This window comes from Pleurodeles waltl, chromosome 12, assembly GCF_031143425.1.
Source record: "Pleurodeles waltl isolate 20211129_DDA chromosome 12, aPleWal1.hap1.20221129, whole genome shotgun sequence".
NCBI lineage: Eukaryota > Metazoa > Chordata > Amphibia > Caudata > Salamandridae > Pleurodeles > Pleurodeles waltl.
Genome location: NC_090451.1, coordinates 103,177,164 through 103,202,230, shown reverse-complemented (window position 1 = coordinate 103,202,230; position 25,067 = coordinate 103,177,164). Strand labels below are relative to the sequence as shown.

At 45.9% G+C, this 25,067-nt stretch overlaps 1 protein-coding gene across 1 annotated transcript in view; it reads left to right on the top strand.

The window, feature by feature from the left end:
• Positions 1-25,067, top strand: part of COPS6 (COP9 signalosome subunit 6) — a 131,638-nt gene that overhangs the window by 68,061 nt on the left and 38,510 nt on the right. Inside the window, exon 7 of the mRNA XM_069216789.1 lies at positions 22,341-22,455. Coding sequence (XP_069072890.1) covers positions 22,341-22,455 — 115 coding nt within the window. The remainder of the gene's footprint in view (positions 1-22,340; positions 22,456-25,067) is intronic.

The following is a 25,067-nucleotide window of genomic DNA, read 5'->3' as shown; positions in this document are numbered from 1 at the left end:
ACAATAAACACTGCAGTCACAATACGAAGGCACGCATGGCTGCGCACTTCTGGGTTCAAACCGGAAATCCAGCAGGCTGTGCTCAATATGCCGTTTAATGAACAGCAATTGTTTGGGCCGGAAGTAGACACTGCCATCGAAAAACTCAAAAAGGACACCGATACAGCCAAAGCCATGGGCGTACTCTACTCCCCGCAGAGCAGAGGCACATTTCGGAAGACACCTTTTAGGGGAGGGTTTCGAGGTCAACCCACAGAAACCACAACCTCACAAACAAGGCCTACCTACCAGGGTTAATATCAAAGGGGAGGTTTTCGGGGGCAATTTAGAGGGGGCCAATTCCCAAAAAATAGAGGAAAATTCCAAGGCCCCAAAACCCCTCAAAATAAGCAGTGACTCACAAGTCACACACCCCCATCACATAACACCTGTGGGGGGAAGACTAAGCCAATTTTACAAACTTTGGGAGGAAATAACAACAGACACTTGGGTCTTAGCAATTATCCAGCATGGTTATTGCATAGAATTTCGCCAATTCCCTCCAAACGTCCCACCGAAAACACACAATATGTCAAAACAACATATAGATCTTCTAGGACTAGAAGTTCAAGCATTGCTACAAAAGGACGCAATAGAATTAGTTCCAATTCAACAGAAAAACACAGGAGTTTACTCACTGTACTTTCTAATACCCAAAAAGGACAAAACTCTGAGACCAATACTAGATCTCAGAACACTAAATACCTACATCAAATCAGACCACTTTCACATGGTCACGTTACAAGACGTAATCCCCCTGCTCAAACAGCAAGACTACATGACAACATTAGATCTAAAAGATGCGTATTTCCATATACCAATACATCCTTCACACAGGAAATACCTAAGGTTCGTATTCCAAGGAATACATTACCAATTCAAAGTGTTGCCATTCGGAATAACAACTGCGCCAAGAGTTTTTACAAAATGCCTGGCAGTAGTAGCTGCACATATCAGAAGGCAGCAAATACATGTATTCCCGTACTTAGACGACTGGTTAATCAAAACCAACATGCTAAGACAATGTTCACAGCACACAAACTACGTCATACAGACCCTTCACAGGCTAGGTTTCTCGATCAACTACGCGAAGTCACACCTTTTGCCGTGTCAAACCCAGCAATACTTAGGAGCGACAATCAACACAGCAAAAGGGATTGCCACTCCAAGTCCACAAAGGGTTCAAACATTTCACAAGGTAATACAGGCCATGTATCCAACACAAAAGATACAAGTCAAAATGGTAATGAAACTCCTAGGCATGATGTCTTCATGCATAGCCATTGTCCCAAACGCAAGATTGCACATGCAGCCCTTACAACAGTGCCTAGCATCACAATGGTCACAAGCACAGGGTCAACTTCTAGATCTGGTGTTGATAGACCGCCAAACATACATCTCGCTTCCATGGTGGAACAGTACAAATTTAAACCGAGGGCGGCCTTTCCAAGACCCAGTGCCACAATACGTCATAACGACAGATGCTTCCATGACGGGGTGGGGAGCACACCTCAATCAACACAGCATCCAAGGACAATGGGACATACATCAGAGGCAGTTTCACATAAATCACTTAGAACTGTTAGCAGTATTTCTAGCGCTGAAAGCATTTCAACCCATAATATCCCAAAAATACATTCTTGTCAAAACAGACAACATGACAACAATGTATTATCTAAACAAACAAGGAGGGACACACTCGACACAGTTGTGCCTCCTTACACAAAAAATATGGCATTGGGCGATTCACAACCACATTCGCCTAATAGCACAATTTATTCCAGGGATTCAGAACCAGTTGGCAGACAATCTCTCTCGAGATCACCAACAAACCCACGAATGGGAAATTCACCCCCAAATACTAAACAATTACTTTCAAATTTGGGGAACACCTCAAATAGATCTATTTGCAACAAAAGAAAACTCAAAATGCCAACAAGATCAATCCCAAGGCAATGCTCTATGGATGAACTGGTCAGGGATATTTGCGTACGCTTTTCCACCTCTCCCTCTCCTTCCATATCTAGTAAACAGGTTGAGTCAAAACAAACTCAAACTCATACTAATAGCACCAACATGGGCAAGGCAACCTTGGTACACAACACTACTAGACCTTTCAGTAGTACCTCATGTCAAACTACCCAACAGACCAGATCTGTTAACACAACACAAACAACAGATCAGACATCCAAATCCAGCATCGTTGAATCTAGCAATTTGGCTCCTGAAATCCTAGAATTCGGGCACTTAGACCTCACACAGGAATGTATGGAGGTCATAAAACAAGCTAGAAAACCTACCACTAGACACTGCTATGCAAATAAGTGGAAAAGATTTGTTTATTACTGCCATAATAATCAAATTCAACCTTTACACGCATCTGCAAAAGAAATAGTAGGATACTTACTACATTTGCAAAAATCTAACCTAGCTTTCTCTTCCATTAAAATACATCTTACGGCAATTTCTGCTTACCTACAAATTACGCACTCAATTTCATTGTTTAGGATACCAGTCATAAAGGCGTTTATGGAAGGCCTAAAGAGAATTATACCACCAAGAACACCACCAGTTCCTTCATGGAACCTCAACATTGGCCTAACACGACTCATGGGACCACCTTTTGAGCCCATGCACTCTTGTGAAATGCAATACTTAACGTGGAAAGTTGCATTTTTAATTGCCATCACATCTCTAAGAAGAGTGAGTGAGATTCAAGCATTTACCATTCAAGAACCATTTATTCAAATACACAAAAATAGAGTTGTTCTACGGACCAATCCTAAATTTTTACCAAAAGTAATTTCACCGTTCCACCTAAATCAAACAGTAGAATTACCAGTGTTCTTCCCACAACCAGATTCTGTAGCCGAAAGAGCACTACATACATTAGACATCAAAAGAGCACTAATGTACTACATTGACAGAACAAAACTAATTCGAAAGACAAAACAATTATTTGTCGCCTTTCAAAAACCTCATACAGGAAATCCAGTTTCAAAACAAGGCATTGCTAGATGGATAGTTAGGTGCATTCAAACCTGCTATCTTAAAGCTAAAAGAGAACTGCCTATTACACCAAAGGCACACTCGACCAGAAAGAAAGGTGCTACCATGGCCTTTCTAGGAAATATTCCAATGAACGAAATATGTAAGGCAGCAACATGGTCTACGCCTCATACATTTACCAAGCACTACTGTGTAGATGTGCTAACTGCACAACAAGCAACAGTAGGTCAAGCTGTATTAAGAACATTATTTCAGACTACTTCAACTCCTACAGGCTGAACCACCGCTTTTGGGGAGATAACTGCTTACTAGTCTATGCACAGCATGTGTATCTGCAGCTACACATGCCATCGAACGGAAAATGTCACTTACCCAGTGTACATCTGTTCGTGGCATTAGTCGCTGCAGATTCACATGCGCCCACCCGCCTCCCCGGGAGCCTGTAGCCGTTTAGAAGTAGATCTTAAACATTTGTACATTTGTAAATATATTACTTAAAACTTTATTATGTACATACGCATTCACTCCATTGCATGGGCACTATTACTAGCATACACAACTCCTACCTCACCCTCTGCGGGCAAAACAATCTAAGATGGAGTCGACGCCCATGCGCAATGGACTCGAAAGGGGAGGAGTCCCTCGGTCTCGTGACTCGAAAAGACTTCTTCGAAGAAAAACAACTTGTAACACTCCGAGTCCAACACCAGATGGCAGACTGTGCACAGCATGTGAATCTGCAGCGACTAATGCCACAAACAGATGTACACTGGGTAAGTGACATTTTCCGTGTGTGTGTGTGTGTGTGTATATATATATATATATATATGTGTGTGTGTATGTGTGTGTGTGTGTGTGTGTGTGTGTATATGTGTGTGTGTATATGTATGTATATATATATATGTGTGTGTGTGTGTATATGTATGTATATATATATATATGTGTGTGTGTGTGTGTGTGTATATGTATGTATGTTCGATGGCATGTGTAGCTGCAGATACACATGCTGTGCATTATCCTGCCATCTAGTATTGGGCTCAGAGTGTTACAAGTTGTTTTTCTTCGAAGAAGTCTTTTCGAGTCACAAGACCAAGGGACTCCTCCCTTTCGGCTCCATTGCGCATGGGCGTCGACTCCATCTTAGATTGTTTTCTTTCCGCCATCGGGTTCGGACGTGTTCCTCTTCGCTCCGTATTTCGAATCGGGAAAGTTAGCTAGTTATCGGAAAATTCGACGGTATTGTTCGTGCTCGGTACCATTTTAGTGTTAGCACATCGACACCGGAAAGAAAAACGAAGTGCTCCGGTGGCCTTTCGGGGCTTCCACGCTTCAGTGGGGCCTGGTCGGCCCGACTGCATCCATCTTCAAACCTCATGGATCGGACCCCCTTCCGTTTCTGCCCGAATTGCCACGCAAAGTATCCTTATACAGACCCACACTTGGTCTGTAATCTGTGTTTATCTCTGGAACACAGGGAGGATACTTGCGAGGCCTGTCGGGCATTTCGATCGAAGAAAACACTATGCGATCGAAGAGCTAGAGGACTCCAGATGGCGTTGACACCGGCCGAGCAGGTCGAGGAAGAGGAGAGATTCTCCATTCGAGATTCTGACTCGGACGAGTCCGAAAGTGAGCAGCCGAATACGCAGCAACAAACTGTGAGTAAACCAGCCCCGGCAAAAACTCACTCGAAAATAATAAAGGCCAAGGGGATGCCACCACCAACAGGCCATTGCTGAACCCGAAAACACGGTGACCAAACATCGGCACCGAAAAAGGCCTCCCAGCAGCCGAAGACATCCGACTCCGGTCGAGATACCGGCTCCGAACCATCTCGGCACCGAGAGTTCGACACCCATAAAGTCAAGAAGGTTTCCTCAGAGCCGAAGAAGACTGTACAGAAACCTTCGGTGCCGAAACATGCAGCCTCGGAGCCGAAAACAGGCTTCTATACAGAAGAGCAAGGCCTTTCAAGTCAAATGCAAGGGCACAGATTTGAACAAGAACTGGGCATGGGAGAGCCAGACCATACCCAGAGGAGGCTGCACATACAGTAGGACACGGGGAAAATCCAAACTCTTCCTCCAATAAAAATCAAGCGAAAGCTAGCATTCCAGGAGACGGAAATGCAGTCAAGGGCAAAAGACAAAACACCACCAAGGTTCTCGCCACAGCATTCACCATTGCATTCGCCACACCTGTCCCCGGTAGCGACACCCCCAATGTAGTCGCCGACGCACACGGGGATGACACAATATGACCCGGATGCATGGGACTTACATGATGCACTGGTCTCAGACAATAGTCCCGATTGCTACCCGGCAAGGCCGTCACCGCCAGAAGACAGCATGGCATATATGCAGGTGGTTTCAAGGGCAGCTACATTCCATAATGTAGCAATGCATGCGGAGCCCATAGAAGACGACTGTAGGAAGTTGGCTCTGTATGTGCTATTTCAAAGTAAGGAATAACATGCACAGAGTCCAAGGGTTCCCCTTAGAGGTAAAATAGTGGTAAAAAGAGATAATACTAATGCTCTATTTTGTGGTAGTGTGGTCGAGCAGTAGGCTTATCCAAGTAGTGTTAAGCATTTGTTGTACTTACACATAGACAATAAATGAGGTACACACACTCAGAGACAAATCCAGCCAATAGGTTTTGTTATAGAAAAATATATTTTCTTAGTTTATTTTAAGAACCACAGGTTCAAATTTTACATGTAATAGCTCTTTTGAAAGGTATTGCAGGTAAGTACTCTAGGAACTTTGAATCATTACTTTAGCATGTATACTTTTTACATAAAACACAATAAGCTGTTTTAAAAGTGGACACTTAGTGCAATTTTCACAGTTCCTGGGGGAGGTAAGTTATTGTTAGTTTTCACAGGTAAGTAAGTCACTTACAGGTTTGAGTTTTTGGTCCAAGGTAGCCCACCGTTGGGGGTTCAGAGCAACCCCAAAGTTATCACACCAGCAGCTCAGGGACGGTCAGGTGCAAAGGTCAAAGAGGTGCCCAAAACACATAGGCTTCAATGGAGAGAAGGGGGTGCCCCGGTTCCAGTCTGCCAGCAGGTAAGTACCCACGTCTTTGGAGGGCAGACCAGGGGGTTTTTGTAGGGCACCGGGGGGGACACAAGCCAGCACAAAAAGTACACCCTCAGCAGCGCGGGGGCGGCCGGGTGCAGTGTGCAAACACGCGTCGGGTTTTCAATGGAAGTCAATGAGAGATCAAGGGATCTCTTCAGCGTCGCAGGCAGGCAAGGGGGGGGCTCCTCGGGGTAGCCACCACCTGGGCAAGGGAGAGGGCCTCCTGGGGGGTCACTCCTGCACAGAAGTTCCGTTTCTTTAGGCGCTGGGGGCTGCGGGTGCAGGGTCTTTTCCAGGCGTCGGGAAATGGAGTTCAGACAGTCGCGGTCAGGGGGCGCCTGGGGATTCCCTCTGCAGGCGTCGCTGTGGGGGCTCAGGGGGGACAACTTTGGTTACTCACAGTCGTAGAGTCGCCGGAGGGTCCTCCCTGAGTTGGTTGTTCTCCACCAGTCGAGTCGGGGTCGCCGGGTGCAGTGTTGCAAGTCTCACGCTTCTTGCGGGGAGTTGCAGGGGTCTTTAAATCTGCTACTTGTAACAAAGTTGCAGTTCTTTTGGAACAGTGCCGCTGTCCTCGGGAGTTTCTTGTCTTTTTCGAAGCAGGGCAGTCCTCAGAGGATTCAGAGGTCGCTGGTCCCTTGGAAAGCGTCGCTGGAGCAGGGTTCTTTGGAAGGCAGGAGACAGGCCGGTAAGTCTGGGGCCAAGGCAGTTGGTGTCTTCTGGTCTTCCTCTGCAGGGGTCTTTCAGCTCGGCAGTCCTTCTTCTTGTAGTTGCAGGAATCTAGTTTCTAGGTTCAGGGAGAGCCCTTAAATACTAAATTTAAGGGCGTGTTTAGGTCTGGGGGGTTAGTAGCCAATGGCTACTAGCCCTGAGGGTGAGTACACCCTCTTTGTGCCTCCTCCCAAGGGGAGGGGGTCACATCCCTAATCCTATTGGGGGAATCCTCCATCTGCAAGATGGAGGATTTCTAAAAGTTAGTCACCTCAGCTCAGGACACCTTAGGGGCTGTCCTGACTGACCAGTGACTCCTCCTTGTTGCTTTCTTTGTTCCCTCCAGCCTTGCCGCCAAAAGTGGGGGCCGTGGCCGGAGGGGGCGGGCAACTCCACTAAGCTGGAGTGCCCTGCTGTGCTGTGACAAAGGGGTGAGCCTTTGAGGCTCACCGCCAGGTGTTACAGCTCCTGCCTGGGGGAGGTGTTAGCATCTCCACCCAGTGCAGGCTTTGTTACTGGCCTCAGAGTGACAAAGGCACTCTCCCCATGGGGCCAGCAACATGTCTCTAGTGTGGCAGGCTGCTGGAACCAGTCAGCCTACACAGATAGTCGGTTAAGTTTCAGGGGGCACCTCTAAGGTGCCCTCTGTGGTGTATTTTACAATAAAATGTACACTGGCATCAGTGTGCATTTATTGTGCTGAGAAGTTTGATACCAAACTTCACAGTTTTCAGTGTAGCCATAATGGTGCTGTGGAGTTCGTGTAAAACAGACTCCCAGACCATATACTCTTATGGCTACCCTGCACTTACAATGTCTAAGGTTTTGCTTAGACACTGTAGTGGCACAGTGCTCATGCACTGGTACCCTCACCTATGGTATAGTGCACCCTGCCTTAGGGCTGTAAGGCCTGCTCGAGGGGTGTCTTACCTATACTGCATAGGCAGTGAGAGGCTGGCATGGCACCCTGAGGGGAGTGCCATGTCGACTGACTCATTTTGTTCTCACTAGCACACACAAGCTGGTAAGCAGTGTGTCTGTGCTGAGTGAGGGGTCTCTAGGGTGGCATAATACATGCTGCAGCCCTTAGAGACCTTCCCTGGCATCAGGGCCCTTGGTACCAGAGGTACCAGTTACAAGGGACTTATCTGGATGCCAGGGTGTGCCAATTGTGGAATCAAAAGTACAGGTTAGGGAAAGAACACTGGTGCTGGGGCCTGGTTAGCAGGCCTCAGCACACTTTCAATTCAAAACATAGCATCAGCAAAGGCAAAAAGTCAGGGGGTAACCATGCCAAGGAGGCATTTCCTTACAACGACTTTTTGTTTAACACCTTGGCATCCACTCACAGCTCATACCAAAGTTTGCCAATGCTGTCAGGCATGTTAAAACACGCCAAACAGGTGTTCCAGGACCCAGTAAAAGGCAGAGCCATCACGCCTAGGGTGGAGAAGAAATATAAACCTCCCCCAACGGACCCTGTGTTTATAACACAGCAATTAACTCCTGATTCGGTGGTAGTGGGAGCAGCCCGAAAAAGGGCAAACTCCCAATCCTCAGGAGACGCACCACCGCCCGACAAGGAAAGTCGGAAATTCAATGCAGCAGGCAAGAGGGTGGCAGCACAGGCAGCCAATCAATGGCGGATTGGCAATTCTCAGGCTCTACTGGCTCGATACAACAGGGCACATTGGGATGAGATGCAACATATCATTCAGCACTTACCGAAGGAGTACCAAAAACGTGCCCAACAGGTTGAGGAAGGACAACCGATTTCGAACAACCAAATAAGGTCTGCTATGGACTCGGCAGACACAGCAGCAAGGACAGTGGACACTGCGGTAACCATTCGTAGGCACGCATGGTTACGGAGCTCGGGTTTTAAACCAGAAATCCAGCAAGCTGTGCTGAATATGCCGTTCAACCAAGAACAATTGTTTGGGCCGGAGGTGGATACAGCAATTGAAAAACTCAAAAAGGACACAAACACGGCCAAAGCCATGGGCGCGCGCTCTACTCCCCACAGAGCAGAGGCACTTTTAGAAAGCCGCACTTTAGGGGAGAGGGGGGGGGGGGGGGTCGTTCCCAAACAACAGAGCCTTCCACCTCACAAGTCAGACCCACATATCAGGGCCAGTATCAAAGAGGAGGTTTTCAAGGAACATAGAGGGGTGGACAATTCCCAAAGGCAAGAGGGAAATTCCAGAGCCCAAAAACCCCGCAAACCAAACAGTGACTTCAGTATCACAAACCCCCACCACTCAACACCAGTGGGGGGGGGGGAGACTTACCGCATTCTACCACAACTGGGAAAACATAACTACGGACGCATGGGTCCTAGCCATTATCCAACATGGTTATTGCATAGAATTCCTACAATTGCCACCAGATGTGCCTCCAAGAGCGCACAATAAGCCCAAACAACACTTAGACCTGTTAAAACTAGAAGTCCAAGCATTGTTACAAAAACAAGCAATAGAACTAGTACCCAACCATCAAAAAGGAACAGGTGTCTACTCACTATATTTCCTAATTCCAAAGAAGGACAAAACGCTGAGACCCATATTAGACCTCAGAACACTGAATCTTTACATTAAATCAGATCACTTTCACATGGTAACACTTCAAGACGTGATTCCCTTGCTCAAAAAACAGGACTACATGTCAACATTAGATCTCAAGGATGCATATTTCCACATACCCATACATCCTTCCCACAGGACATACTTAAGGTTTGTAATCCAAGGCGTGCCTTACCAATTCAAAGTGTTACCATTCGGGATTACAGCCCCAAGGGTATTCACAAAATGCCTTGTGTAGTAGCCGCTCACATCAGGAGACAGCACGTGCACGTATTCCCTTACTTGGACGATTGGCTAATAAAAACCAGCACTGAGCAAGTGTCTTCTACACACACAATACGTCATAGAAACCCTACATAAACTAGGGTTCGCTCTAAACTATCAAAAAAACCATCTACAACCGTGCCAAATACAACAATACTTGGGAGCAACACTCAACACACAAAAGGCGATTGCCACTCCAAGTCCACAAAGAGTACAAGCCTTCCAAAATATAATATTAAACATGTACCCAAACCAGCACTACCAAGTAAGGTTTGTAATGAAACTTCTAGGCATGATGTCTTCATGCATAGCCATTGTCCCAAAAGCAAGACTACACATGCGGCCCTTACAACAGTGCCTAGCAAAACAATGGACACAAGCACAGGGTCAACTTCAAGATCTAGTGTTGATAGACCGCCAGACACACTTCTCGCTTCAGTGGTGGAATCCTATAAATTTAAACCAAGGGCGGCCATTCCAAGACCCAGCGCCTCAATTCGTGATCACAACAGATGCTTCCATGATGGGCTGGAGAGCACACCTCAACCAGCACAGTATACAGGGACAATGGGACGTTCACCAAAAACAACTGCATATAAATAATTTAGAACTGTTAGCAGTGTTTCTAGCATTGAAAGCATTTCAGCCACTAATAGCCCACAAACACATTCTTGTCAAAACAGACAACATGACAACAATGTATTACCTAAACAAACAAGGAGGGACACACTCATCACAACTGTGTTTCTTAGCACAAAAGATTTTGCATTGGGCTGTTCACAATCACATTCGCCTAACAGCACAATACATCCCAGGGATTCAAAACCAGTTGGCCGACAATCTGTCGAGCTCACCAACAAACACACGAATGGGAAATTCATCCCCAGATACTACAAACTTACTTTCTACGCTGGGGAACACCAGAAATAGACCTATTCGCAACAAAAGAAATCGCAAAATGCCAAGACTTCGCGTCCAGGTATCCACACACTCAGTCCAAGGGCAATGCGTTATGGATGAGTTGGTCAGGGATATTTGCTTACGCTTTTCCCCCCTCCCACTCCTTCCTTATCTGGTAAACAAATTGAGTCAAAACAGACTCAAACTAATACTAATAGCGCCAACCGTGGTACACACCACTACTAGACCTGTCAGTAGTACCTCATATCAAACTACCAAACAGACCAGATCTGTTAACTCAACACAAACAACAGATCAGACACCCGAATCCAGCATCGCTCAATCTAGCAATCTGGCTCCTGAAGTCTTAGAATTTGGACATTTAGACCTTACACAAGAATGTATGGAGGTCATTAAACAAGCTAGAAAACCTACTACAAGACATTGTTACGCAAACAAATGGAAAAGATTGGTTTATTACTGCCATAATAATCAAATTCAACCACTACATGCTTCCGCAAAAAACATTGTAAGCTACTTATTACACTTACAAAAATCTATGTCTGCGCTACTGCAACCTAAACCGAGGCCGTTCTCGATTTCCATCTGAGTGCAGCCTCCCCTTCTTTACATGCCATCTCTACAAATTAAAACCCATGCCTTAATCGGTATGGTTTCAGATGACAACTGTGAAGCAGGTGGTGAGATAGGTCAACCATACCACAAAGAAAATTGGTATGATGACCTCCAAGAAGTTAGTGGCCTTGACACTTCCACTGAGTCAGGACTCTTCTGACCCCCAGGCCCTGCCACTGAGGCGAGTGCATCTTTCTTAACAGTCATGCATGGAACAATCAAGGTTCTTGACCTCCACCTTAGAGGTCAAAACCAGTGTCTTGACAGAAGTGCTCCAGCCGGGGCAAACATCTAGGGGGCCCCTACTACCCTTCAATGAGGCACTTAGATAGTCTCTTAGGGGTGTGGGCCGCTGTTTGCTCTAGCCCTCCAGTCAGTCGCAAAATTGTGAGACTCCACCAAGATGCCCCAAACGACCCTGCATTTGTCTCCTCACCCCTCCCCTCCTAGCTTGCTGGTGCAGGGATCTACCAGTTAGACGAACTCTAAAACATTTCTGAATCCTTTTCTTCCAAAACTGTGGCCCTCTAGTCCGTTAATTCCAGCTTCCTGATGGGCTACTATTCCCACACTTGAAATTGGGTAGCTAAAAGTCCTCCCATGTGTCCAGGAAGATCTGACCTGTTCTGACCCAAGCCATACAGGACCATTGTGACGCGGCCAAGTGCGCAATTTGTTGTGATTTGGATACCACCATTTCCCATGGGGACAAGTGTCTCCATTCGCCACCACACTTAACAGGGTTCTTGTGTGATGTTCAGTCATCCCTTACAGACATACTCTTTGACAGGACTCGCATCTTAGGGGAAAAGGCAGATTCTGCTCTAGAGCAGTTCAAAGAGCACGCTCCTTGGACTTACTTATTGTTCCTTACACTGTTTTGGCAGAGGAATAGAGTACTAAAAGCCACTTCAGTCTCATTAAGGTGCTCAGCCATTTGACTGCCAAGGTCATGGCAACGACAGGCCCTTTAGTCTGGATCACAAGCCTATTGGCCCCTGTTGCCTCCCCACAGTCCCACCTACCAAACCTCTGTATAGTGCCCTTAGTGGAGCACAGTGACCTGGTTTGAGGCAGGATCCATTGATTCTTGCTGGGTTAAAAGGCGACATCATCAGACAGATTATCTGGAAGAGTTACACCTTACCCTTCACAGACACTCCCCTGCACTTTCGGCCACCCCGAGATTGACTGATGGAGGACTCAGTCCATCTTCCAGCAGGAAGTGCAAGCCCTTTTGGCCAAATTAGCTATCAAGCGATTGACTGCACCCAAAGTGGGTTGTGGTGGTTGTTCTCGCTACTTTCTAGTGGCAAAGAAGGATGGAGGCTTTAGTCCTGTCCTGGATCTGTTCCCCCACTCAAAGCCTTCCTTTGGAGGGAAAAATAAAAAATGCTCACCTTAGCCCAGGTCTTGTCCACTCTGGACCCTGACAGCATCGGTCCTGCAGGACCCATATTTACTTATTCACGTCCTGCTGGCCCATTGGCGCTACCTGGGGTTCATAGTGGGGCAGGGGCAGTTTCAGTTTGCTGTACTCGCCTCTGGCCTCACTTGCACCCCTCGGATGTTCACAAAAGTGATGGCTGTGGTTGTCGCACACCTTCAGAGGTGTGGGGTTCCAGTCTTCCCCTACCTCGACGACCAGCTGCCGACAGTGGGCTCGACCTAGGCAGTTGTCAGCTACCTCCAAGGCTGAGCTTCCAGTCATTTTTGGGTTCCCTTTCAACTTGCTGAAGTCAAATCCAGATTGGAGGCCCAGCAGCATATGGACCTTCTGGAGCTGAGGGCCATTAGCCCTGTATTGAAAACCTTCTTTCCATCCATAAAGGGGGCGATGGTACAGGTGTTTACAGACCATACCACTGACATGTGGTATTGCAACAAACAGGGTGGGGTTGGGCCAAGGACACTGTGCCAGGAGGCACTGTGCTTCTGGAAATGACTGAATCATTGAGGAATTTTTCTGGTGGTGAACCACCTGGTAGGATCTTTGAACGCCAGGGTGGATGAGTTCAGCTGCCGACACCTAGAAAATTACAAATGGCAATTGGACTGAGAGATGTCTGAAGGTCTCTTCCACAAATGGGGCGAGCCTTGGCTAGATCTGCTCGCCACTGCTGAGAACACGCAATGTCAGCAGTTCTGTGTGCTGGAGTTTCTAAGGTGTGTCTCACTAGGAGACTCGTTCCACCTGGAGTGGAACTCTGGACTCCTGTATGTTTTCCCTCTTATACCTCTTTCGCCCAGATTTCTGAAGATCAGGACTGACTGGGCCCAAGTCTTTTCAGTGGCCCCGAATTGGGCACAGAGAATATGGTATCTAGAGTTTGCCAGTGTGAAAAAAGGCAAGGCGTTAATGAAGGTAAGTAACTTGCCTGTTACTGATCCCCCATGAGGTGTACCTGTGGTTCCTGGGTCGGAGCACAACTCCAGAGCCTATGACTACACTACACAGATGCACCTGAAGGCATACAGGACTGGAAAGTAAAATCCTGCTGACTTAGTTTATGTTGTACATCTATGGTGTGGCACCCTATACGGAGTCCAGGCAACCCCTTAGTGATAGTGAATAGGTGTCCAGATAGCAGAAGCTCTCTAGGGATAGCTGAGGCAAGCAGCTAAAGCTCATCTAGGAGGAATGTAAAGCACTTGCAATACCACAGTAGTCAGACAATAACTTGGTCACAAGAAAGAACCACACAAGTGTTGCAAAAGTAAAGAATACTTTATTACAGCACTAGTACTAAACTGACATTGTAATATCTCCCTTTGGAGATATTACATCAAATTGTACACATAAAATAACCAGCATAAATAGCATAGAAATATACAGGGCCCCAAGGGGAGGGCCAAATCGTACACTAAAAGAGTGGAATGCGAAAGTGGGACTCCAGCCAATGTAAGTATGGCGGTAAGCTAGGGGTAGTTAGGAACTCCAGAGGTAAGTACAGTCTGTGACCCCAACAACCAGCAGTAAGTCAGTTACCCACCCAGTTGTCTCTTAGGCTAACACAGAGAGTAGCAGTTGGAGTTTGTGGAATTCAGGACCCTTCGCAGCGGACACCGAGTAAACCAGCATGCAATAGTATGGATGGATGGATGGAGAGTGCCCCTACCCCAGAATAAAAAGAAGACAGGAGTATGTACACCAGGGACCCTCTCTGAAAACTGATGATGCCACAGAATGTCCAGCTGCTGTCACAACCCTTGGACCAGGCTGGTAGAACCTAAGAATGGATTCTGGATGTGAAGGACCTGCAAAGGAAGGGGACAGACTCCAGCACCCAAGGAAGTGCCCACATGGTGCAGGTGGCAATGCCCACCCTCCTGTAGGTGAAGTTCCTGCAAGTCAGTGGAAGAAGCCTAGCTGCGGGGTCCAGGAGTTGAAGATCCCAGGAGTTTCCTATGAGCTGGCCTTGATGGTCACCAGATTGCCGGAGGGCCCGTGACCAGCCAGGTCACCAACAAGCACTGGTAAGTGAAAATAGGAGCAGAAGAGAAGTTTGCAAAGCTGTGGGGACCAGCAAGATTCAGGAGACTCTACCCATGAGGGGGAGTCCGAGCTATCCCTCAGCACACAGGAAGACCAACAAAAGTCGATGGAGCCTCCACAGGTGATCCACAGGCGACGGGCACAGGGAGTCACAAGGAACCTTATCAGCCCACCAAAACAGAAGTCCCACGTCACAGGAGCTGCAGGACAGGAGCTGATCTTCGGTTTGCACAGTGCTGGGGGCTGGGGCTTCTTGGAGGCGCAAGATCTTCCAGAGGAATAGTCAACAAGCTTTGGGAAATTCAACAGTCACAGCGCACAGGGGTGCCAGTCCAGTGGCAGAATCAAGGTCCTACAGTGTCCAAACTTGGATAGAAGACCAGCAAGGCCCAGAGGCCACAGACTTACTGTTTGTGAAGCAGGATTTTTGAATGTCCAGAGTCGGCAGGCCCCACCAACCCGTCGACAATTCCTTGATGTACCTGTGGTTGCAGAGGAGTGACTCCTTCACTCTGAGGTAGGTTTCTTCGTGCTTCCTGGTGCAAACAGAGTCCTTGTGACCATGGTGTATGCTCAGCCTTGGATGTTACAGAATTCTTGCAGGATCTGGAGTAACAATGTTGCAATGGGAGCTTTCCCACCAGAAGCAGACTTGTTTGGTTCCAGGCGAAGACCAGCAACAGTTCTAGAGGCCTGGGGCAGAAGATGTCCTGCAGAGAGTTCACTGTTGAATATTGCTTGACAAATTGAGGACCCACCCACGAGGTAGCCCTTAAATAACTCTCTGCAGTGACCACCTATCAGAGGGGGTCAGGGATGTATCCTACCTGGCCTAACCAACCAGATTCCCCCATGGGCCTCTGCACATCTTATTTTCAAGATGACAGAATCAAGTGGCCACCTGGCAGAGCTCTGTGTACCTCCCTAGGAGAGGAGCCGGTCCTTTGTGTAGTTTTGTGCCAGAGCGGAAACCGGGGGTTCCTGAACTGGTGCAAACTGGATCATGCAAGAAGGGCACCAAATGTTCACTTCAAAGCAGTCTGGTGGTGCTCAGAGGCCAGTCCACCCAGTAGAGAGCTCATACACAGGGAGAGATGGTCACACCTCTCTCTTGCAGGAAATCCTTTGTTCTGCTCCTCTGGCCTGAGCCTGGCTCATCAGGAGGAAGGCAGAACAGTGTTGGACCAGCAGCAGCGCAGACTAGCAGCTGGACCCCGTAAACCTGCACAAGCAAAACTGGGGAATCCCCTAGGGAACCCCCAGAGTACGTGGTATCATGCAACTAACACCTCAATCGGTGTGGTTGCATGAGTACAACATGCTTGATAACAAGCATGCCTAGGTTCGGAGTAATCATTATGTAGTTGGACCAGTCGTGTCGGCCAGTGTCCACTACATACCTTAAGATGGCTTCCCAGCACTAAGAGTCCAAGAATTGCCCTGGAGTCTGTATGGGTACCCTGCTTATGCAGGCCTCCCCTCGCTCTTAGAGACATGCACCTTGCCCTTGGGCTGAAGAGCCTACCAGAGGGGTGACTTATAATGTCTAAGTGCAGTGGTTAGGTTTGGCAGTGAAAGGGTGCAGGCACCTTTTCACTAATAAATATTGCCAGGAAAGGGTGTTTTATAAGGGATAAGTGGTGCACAAAGTACTTTGAGGAATATTGGTTCAACACACAAATCTACAACAGTGCACTACAGTGGGGATTACACCCTCAAAAACCCCTACATTGATTGGACGAGTCAATCAATTAAACATTCAAACAATACTGTGGCACTCGTTGATCTAATATCAGTCATCAATAATACTTACAACAGTTTCATCAATATCACGTTCTGTAAAATGATTCATCATTGGTAAAACCAAAGAAAGACGTTGACGCCGATATTTCTAACTTTAGAAAATAATCAGTGCTTGAGATCTAATTCCTGCCTTGATTCTTTAGTATATACTCCCCTCACACCAAAATCTTGATAGCTAAATCAAATGAATTAATCCAGTTTTTTTTATTTATTTATTAATCATATCCCCTCTCGTGTATTCCGTGTCTTTCCACACTACTCATCAAATCCAATAGTAAGTCCATATAATAAACCAAAAGATAGTTCCGTATTGGCTTCCTAGTCTATTGTTATTGATAAATGCCCTATGTACCTAGGTACCATATATTAGGGACTTACATGGGTGTACCACTATGCCAATTGTGGGTGTGAAAAGTAACAAACAACTACATTTAGGGGTTAGTAGAATCCGACAGAACTACAGTCCCATTATACTGACTGGCAAAAAGTGGGGGTAACTATACCAGAAATAAGGCACTTTCATACACATGCATTTCCAAGCATCTGAAGAATCTGTGTGAACGGTCAAAGTTCTTCCAGGGTTTGGTTAAGAAGAAGCATAAGAAGTCAGAGTGGGAAACGGTCCCTTCCTGTCACACTCAAACTACAGAGAAAGCATGAGGGCCTCAACATGTCTCTTAATCTCACTCCTGATGACTAGATTCTGAGTTTGGTCTGGTACAACCCAAATTTCCAGGTCTGTCGTTCATGTCCCAGCAAGTAGCAGCTTCAGGGATGCTATGCTACTTATATTTAGCACACTTGTGTCTCCCTGTGGTATGCCCTCGTACTTCAGTTATCCTCCTTTTAGGGTGCCACCATCTGGTACGCCCTCTGTGCATTTTGTGCATCTTGAACCTTGAGGTTGAGCTTGAGGTTCTAATTGGGCTCCGGTGCCTCTCATTGCATGGTTCGTTTCACATACACATAGGCACTGGTGTTGCCGATGCAGGAAGAGGTGCAATTTCCCTATAGTAGTCTCCAATTCGGACTGCTTTCTCTCGACCAAGGCTGCTCTCCAATCCCACTGAAGCACAGCATTTAGCCAATCCTTCAGATTTCGATCGCTTGCCTTTACCACTCGACAGACCTCATACTTTACATCAGCTCTTTGGATTAGATTCAGAAAATACTAGGTTGAGGGGGTTGAACTCGCTATACAATACAGTGAGGACAGTTGGTATTTCAAAGTACAGAATGCCAGAGGTCTAAACCAGTGTTTCCCAACCTGTGGTCTGGAGACTCCTTGGTGTCCGCAAAGCCTCCTCAGGGGGTCTGTGACTGCTTAGAAAATTAACTAATATTAAGAGATTAATAAAGTGCATATAAATAAGGTAGCTAAATGTACAATTGAAAATTTTAAAACGTTCTTTAAATGTCTAGAAATCTGAAATTGGGGTCTAAATTAGTATCCTCGGATTGATTTGTGAGAGCTGTGCAGGAGCATCAAACAGAATATGGTATGGACGATGTGTCGCTCCAATTGAATTTAGAAATGCTCCAACCTTCCTATTACAATTCAGAATTTTACTTATTTTTATGTTTTATTTGTTTACAAATTAAATAAAATGTGTTATTGTTAGTGCATGTGTTTGCTGGAATGCTTGTTTCTGTATTTTCTGTGTGTATTTTTTTGCAGTTCAAATCATCAACAATGTTTCGGCCTGGATCCCCAACTTCCAGTAATGACTCAGTGGGAGGACCCAGGATTGCAATAATTATTAAGTGGGAGTCCCTGGGTTCCAGTAATGATAAAGTGGGAATCCACAGACGTCAAAACGCTAGAAACCACTGGTCTAACACTCCCTCAAAGACAACCGGTTGCATCTCCCGTGCCTCATTTGCTGTGGTCGTGACGCGGGTGACAGAGATCTTTGACCAGTATCTCCCTACAGTGGAGGTTCTGACTACCTGATGGAGGGTCTACAGCCCGGCCAGGCATCTACTGAACTTCCCCCTACCATTCAGTGAGGCCTTAACAGATTCCCTTCCAGGTACTTGGGCAAAGCTATATTCTGGGTCCCTAGTTAACAGACAGGTAGCTCTTGGCCATAAATTGGCACTGGCCATCTTGCCTTTTTAACACAGCACCCTACACGAGGTCCAGGCATCCATCAGCATGGTCTACCCAAATGTCTATACTATGACCTGATTGTAAGTCAAAGCACATATAAACTTTTGGCAAGCACATGTTTTTTCATCAACTAGTCTTGCTTTGCGCTCAGTCAGTGCCAGCTGCCTCCTCAGCTGGTACAGTCATGGTTTAGGTCAGTGGTTCTTAACCTTTTGGCTTCTGTGGATCCCTACTTTTTCATTACTGGAACCGGTGACCCTTACATAATCATTATTGAAATCTGTGAACCCCCTCACACATTACTGAAAGCCAGGGGACACGGCCTAAGCATTTGCAGAGATTTAAACAGTACGTAATACAGAAATAAGCATTCATCAGACAAATACACAAATGAGGTATTTTATTTAATTCACAAATATTTAAAAAATCTAAATTTTAATGAGAAGTTGGAGCTTTTCTAAATTCAATAGAGGCCACTTATCGCCCCTACTATATTTTGTTTGATGCACTTGCTCTGTTTCCACAAATAAATCTGTGGTTACTAACTTAATTTTTAGTCTTCAATTTCGAACTCCTTCACATTACAGAACATTTTTTAAACTTCACTTTTACATTTTGCTTCTTTATATACACTTTATTAACCCGGGATTTAATTTTCTACGCAGCTGCGGACCCACTGAGCAAGCTTTACAGACCACCAGGGCTCTCCAGACCACAGGTTAAGAACCACTGCTTTAGGGGACATTGGTAGTCGAATTCTGCTGGCAGTTACAAAGGTCCTAGAGGCGTCCTTAGCTCACACCATACAAGATGACCAGTATGCACAAAATGTGTTTTAAGTTCTGGTCTCAATACAAATGACTGCTAGTGTGTTGCCTCGGCATCAGGCCTGTATGAGGTTATCCAACTTCTCTGGGGGGGTCCAGGCATCTTTAATGGACATGCTATTTGATGACTCTCACCTTTTGGTGAGAAAGCGGACTTACCCTAGAAAGCTTTAAGAAGAGTTATTACAATATGGAGCAGTGGAATACAAAACCTTTACAAACCCCCCACATAAGTGGTCAGTCAGCATAGTTGGAGATGCTAGAACAGACAACACTACTGCTGCCAAGGAGTGTACAAATGTGATTTTGTTTAAGACAGTACCCAATACAAACTAGTCTAATAGTCTGGAGCACTCTGATATATCTCATTCAAGACAAGTATTTATATTTTATTTGTTTCCATTTATTACTACACACATAAGTCATTAGCAGTACTGCCAGACAAATTAATGTTGCCTTCCAAATAAATTTCCTTCAGTCACCAAAATGCCTGTTGCCAACAGACCTGTGATACACCATACTATCGCCAGTATAGGGATCTACACTCGGACGCCAACATTGTCAAGGTTTCTTGTCATGATTTGAAGACTTGTCAATGTCGGTGTGCATTTGTATCTTTGTTACTTATGTAAATTGAAACAAAATTTAAATATTTGTTTTTTTTAGCAACCAGACATCCATCTATGGATTATTGTACACTATGCACTGGCACAAGTTTGTTGCTTGGTGCAGCACCTGTCGGATTGACTAGCAAAGAGCTAAGCTGTCTGAACTGGTGTTTTTGTTCTTGCTCTAGTCATTGGCACTGTTAAAGGTTATATGTTGGCTCTTTCAGCTTTTTTGAAGCTGCCAGTTTAACCCTCTTTGTTCAAATTACCTGTTGTGATGAGATTTCTTAAAAGTTTACAGCTCGTTTCCTCCAAAGGCCTTTGTGATACCACAGTGGGACTGAAGATGTTTCACTTTTGTAATGTGCACTCCATTTGAGCCATTGCACAGCTGTCCGCTACATCTCATGACCCTAAAAACGGTCTTTCTGGTCACAATCACATCAGCTTGTCACATGAGTGAGCTTCAGACCCTCTCGGTCCATCCGCATTATACAAGGTTATTTCAATACAAGATGATGTTGAGAACTGGAGCTGCATTTTTGCTGAAAGTAGTAACACCTTTCCACATCACTTAGGCAGTCACTCTTCCAACTTTCTTTGCCCTGCCTCACTCCTTGAAAGAGGAAGAGCAACTCCATTTTAGGGACCCCAAGAGAGCCCTCAGTTTCTACACTTAATTTACCAAGAACCATCAGGTGGACATTCAACTGTGTGGGCTTCATGGGAGCAGAGAAGGGCAAGGTAGTGCAGAGAAGAACCATCTCTAGGTGGATAGTACTCTGCATAAAATCTGCTAGCAAGGAAGCGGCCTCCTGAAGGATTGAGCTCATCCCACTGCAGACAAGGCAACTACACTAGCATGCGGAGTGCCTTTCCTGAATTTGTCAGGCTGCAATGTGGACATCAGTGCACACATTCACTAAGCACTACTATGCCGGCAGTTGGGTCCTTCGGGATTGCCAGTTTGTCCATCCGATTCTGCAGGACTTTGTGATCTGAGCCTTTCTGCTGCCCATCCATTGTGGGATGTACTTGTTTGGTTTCTATTCAGAAGGTGATGAATCTGTGGTTAGAAGCATCAGAAGAACAAGTTACTTAACTTCAGTAATCCTGTAATGCTCTTTCTGGTGGATGCTCTAGTGTAACTGCAGATTCCGCCCCCCCACCTCTCCCACTCCCCCCCCCCCCCCCCCCCCCCCCCCCTGGTTCCGTAGAATGAACTGTTTTTTTCTTCCATTTAACAAGGTCCCAACTTCGAGATCTTCATATTGGTCAAACCTCTTTTTTAATGGGTTCTGGGACTGAAGGCATGGAAAAGCTTAAGAAAGCAAATGACATCAGTGTGCCTGGGTGGCACTGGTCTGCATTGTTGCTTGTCACTTTCGCAAAAGAACGACGGTGGTGCTGAGTTGCTCGACACTACCTACTGGCAGGAATACTGCTTTTGAGTTCCAGCTCCAGTCTGATGCCTGGGGGACTATTCACAAAGTGAGGAATCAGTGGTTAAGTACTGTATCCACCAGACAAAGCATTACCTATTCTTCATTTTCAGTAGATGTTTGACCAGCAGCAAAATAGGAATTTGGGCATGCATGACCTCATATCATCTGATGAGAGACTCTCAAATAAAACTCCTGGTGACAACAGTGGTTGGGTGGGGGGGCTTATCACAGGGGGCCTCTTAGTTGTAGTAGAAGAGGGAGATTAGGCACAACTGCCAGTGTCAGCTGAGGTGGTTTGGCATACAACCTCTACAGGTATGTGCAGGACCTGCCTGCAACAGTAGAGGGTATTGTTGGGTGCACAGTGCTATAAATCTGGATTCAAAGCCGCAGAGTGGAAAGTTGGGCACAGTGCCTGAAAGACCCAGAAAAAAAGTAGATTGGACACAGTACCTTAGCCACAGTATAGAGGAAGATTGGGCAAGCATTGTAGTGAAGGAAAATGCTGGGCATACACAACCTCAAAGTAGAGTGAGAATGTTTACGGAAGACATTGGTGGTAGATGGGTGTATGGGTTTTTGGAGGAACTTAGTCCATGCTAGATGTTATGAGTTTGTTATTCACAAATTCTGGCACATAATGATTGTTTTTCCAGCTTGCTACATGAAATAAGGTGCGATTGTTGACACATACAAATGAATGGCATTCTGTGAAGAGGGAATACTTTATTCAGTTCTGCTCAAATTTTGATGTTTTGAAACATGTGATGCTTTTTGTTTGAATTTTTGTTACTGGTGATTAATGATCAACTTTGCCTCTTCAGGCGACAATGCTATTCGCTGAGCTGACATACACACTAGCTACGGAGGAAGCAGAGCGCATTGGTGTGGATCATGTGGCACGAATGACTGCCATGGGCAGTGGTGAGAATTCCACAGGTAAGGACTTCTCTGCCTCCCTGGTACCATCTTTCCTTTTGCCCCTCCATGAGCCGGACAGTGTTGCATATCCAATCACAAGGAAGACCACCTACCTTTCCAAGACATGGCTGCCTGTGGAAGCATTAGTCTATTCGTTCAGTTACATGCAAGATTTCTTGCTGTACTAGGAGAGACTCCCTCTTCATTGCACATCATGTGTTATTCGCATTCTGTATTGTGATATCAAGTTTCAGTATGCCATGTTGGTAATTTTCTTCAAACCTCTATCAACTAATGAGCCTGTAAGCAGCTGTTTTCCTTTAGGAAAGCAGCCCAATAAGGAACAGCTACTCCCAATCACCCACTTCTCCGTAAAACCAAATTGCAAAATCTTCATCAGGGATCTAATGCTTCCTATGCCTTTTTATTCAGCCACTTAGAGTGTAACTGTGCACCTGTGTGAATACACTTGTGGATTCTGGGCCTAATGCCCTCAGTATTTAGCCTTTGACTTTTACTGTCATAGAGGGTCCAGAGTACTTTTTACCACTTCCTGATGGTGAGAGGTACTTGGTTATCTGAGACACTCATTTTAATTCCCATGCTGGCAGAAGTAGATTTCAGCTGAATGGGACAGTTCTTGTTTCTTCTTTCAATATGATCTTCCTTTCACTCTATTCTCCCAGTCAGTCTTTCTCATTGTTAACCACAAGCTTAATTATGTGGCCATGGGTGTTCCACCTTCCCTCCAACATTCCCTTTTTGTGTGCTCTTTTGTGCTACCCCCAAAAACCCAACATTCTGTCCCCTGTGTTGGAAATATCTAGTTTTGCCTTGTCGTTTATTTCTGGATTCACATGCTGTGCATTACTTCTTAGTGCTTTTTTTTTAGTCCTTTTTTTGTTTTTGTTGTTGGGCGTCAGCGGATTTGCCCATTTGGTGCTTCCTGTGAAGTTGTCTCCCCCTCTGGAAGCTCCCACCTTTGATCAGTCTTCAGATTCTTTTTTCTTTCTGCCGTTGGGTCTGGATGCTTGGCTAAAGGCTTTCCTATATGAAGAAAGAAAACTTTAAAGACCTTTGTTGATGTTCACTGAAAGATTCACCGAATCTGAAGAAGAAACAAGAAAATAAATACCTTAGGAATAAAGAAGTGGAATTCCCTAAAGGGATTTTTTGTTTTTTACGAGAAACCAGGTCGGGGGTGGCCCTTGGTGGCCTAGTTGAAGACTCAATTTCAGTTCTACCCAAATTGCCATCACAAGTTTACACAGAAGGATCAACACCCAGTGTACAACCTTTGCCTGTCCTTTGGACATAGGGCCGAGGACTGCAACGCTTGTGCAATATTCATATTGAAGCGCTGATGGTGAGGTAACGGCAAAGACGAGCGCAGCATACAATGCAGGGGCAAGGTACCACTACATCCCTCAGAGCCCTGAGATTGTCGAGCAACAAGGAGGAAAATGTCATCAAAGGAGCCAAGGGAGAAATATAAGACGCTGACTTGAGAATCATTGACGTAGAAAACCAGTCAAGCAAGAAAAAGCAGGAGATAAGAGAGATGCTGGAAAGAAGGGTCTGAGTCACAAAAATCTGACTCTAAATAGTCCAAGAGAACCTTGGAGTTAAAACACTAGCCGACCAATGGCAGGGCCCATGACAGAAAGCCCAAAGGAGTCCTCGAAAAGGGACACTGCTGGAGGAAAAGCTCCTGAAAAATCCCAGTGGCCGAAGGACAGTCAAGAGAAAGACGCTTCATGAAAAAATAGAATGCTCAAGAGAAAGAGCAGCTTGAGGACAGACACATTGTCTAAAGAGTCTAAGACCTGTTTGAACGTCACCGCCAAAGACCAACCGGCAGAAATTGAGAGAAAAGGGAGCAGCCTAGAGGCCGCCTAACTCCAAAAACGTAAGTAACTCAAGACATTTAAAGGTTTTCGAATTCCATCCAAGACCTCGACGGCAAAAGAACAAGGGGGGAAAAAAACTTTGAAGATATCGAGGCCCTTTTGACCCCCTGAACCTCAAGGGAAGAGGAGGAACTCTTTTACAAGGAAGAAGAGGAACAATTGGAAACCTTGTATCAGGGCTCAGCAGAGTCGCAGTATTCAAAGTGCCACTTTCAAGACCTAGAAACAGTCTCCCAGAAGAAGCTGTTGACACTTACTTATTTGTCAATGACCACTAAATCTGCAATCATGTGATCAAAAAGCCTGCTGATAAATACAAGCTCCAACTAGAGGAAATTCTGCAATCCTGTTTCCTCCTAGAGACACTGATACCATCTCAAGCCAGGAACCAATTCCTGCCAATGCTTCTTAGTGTGCTAGATCAAGGGAGAGAAGCATTCAAAGAGCTCGCCACTTGTAGAGCTGTGACTAGGAAGACGGAGAAGAAATACAATATTTCACCCAAGGACCCAGCTTGCATCAAGGGGTCAGTGCCCACATATTCCATCATTATTGCAACAGCACATTAGAGCTAGGATCCCTTCCACATCAGGCCCACCTCCATATGCAGAGAGCAGGAGGATGGACCTCATGGGATGCAGACTCAAACGCAGCGTTGCAAATCAGTGGCGCATTGTGAACTCTTGTGTCTTACTGAATAGACATGCCTACCAGCATTGA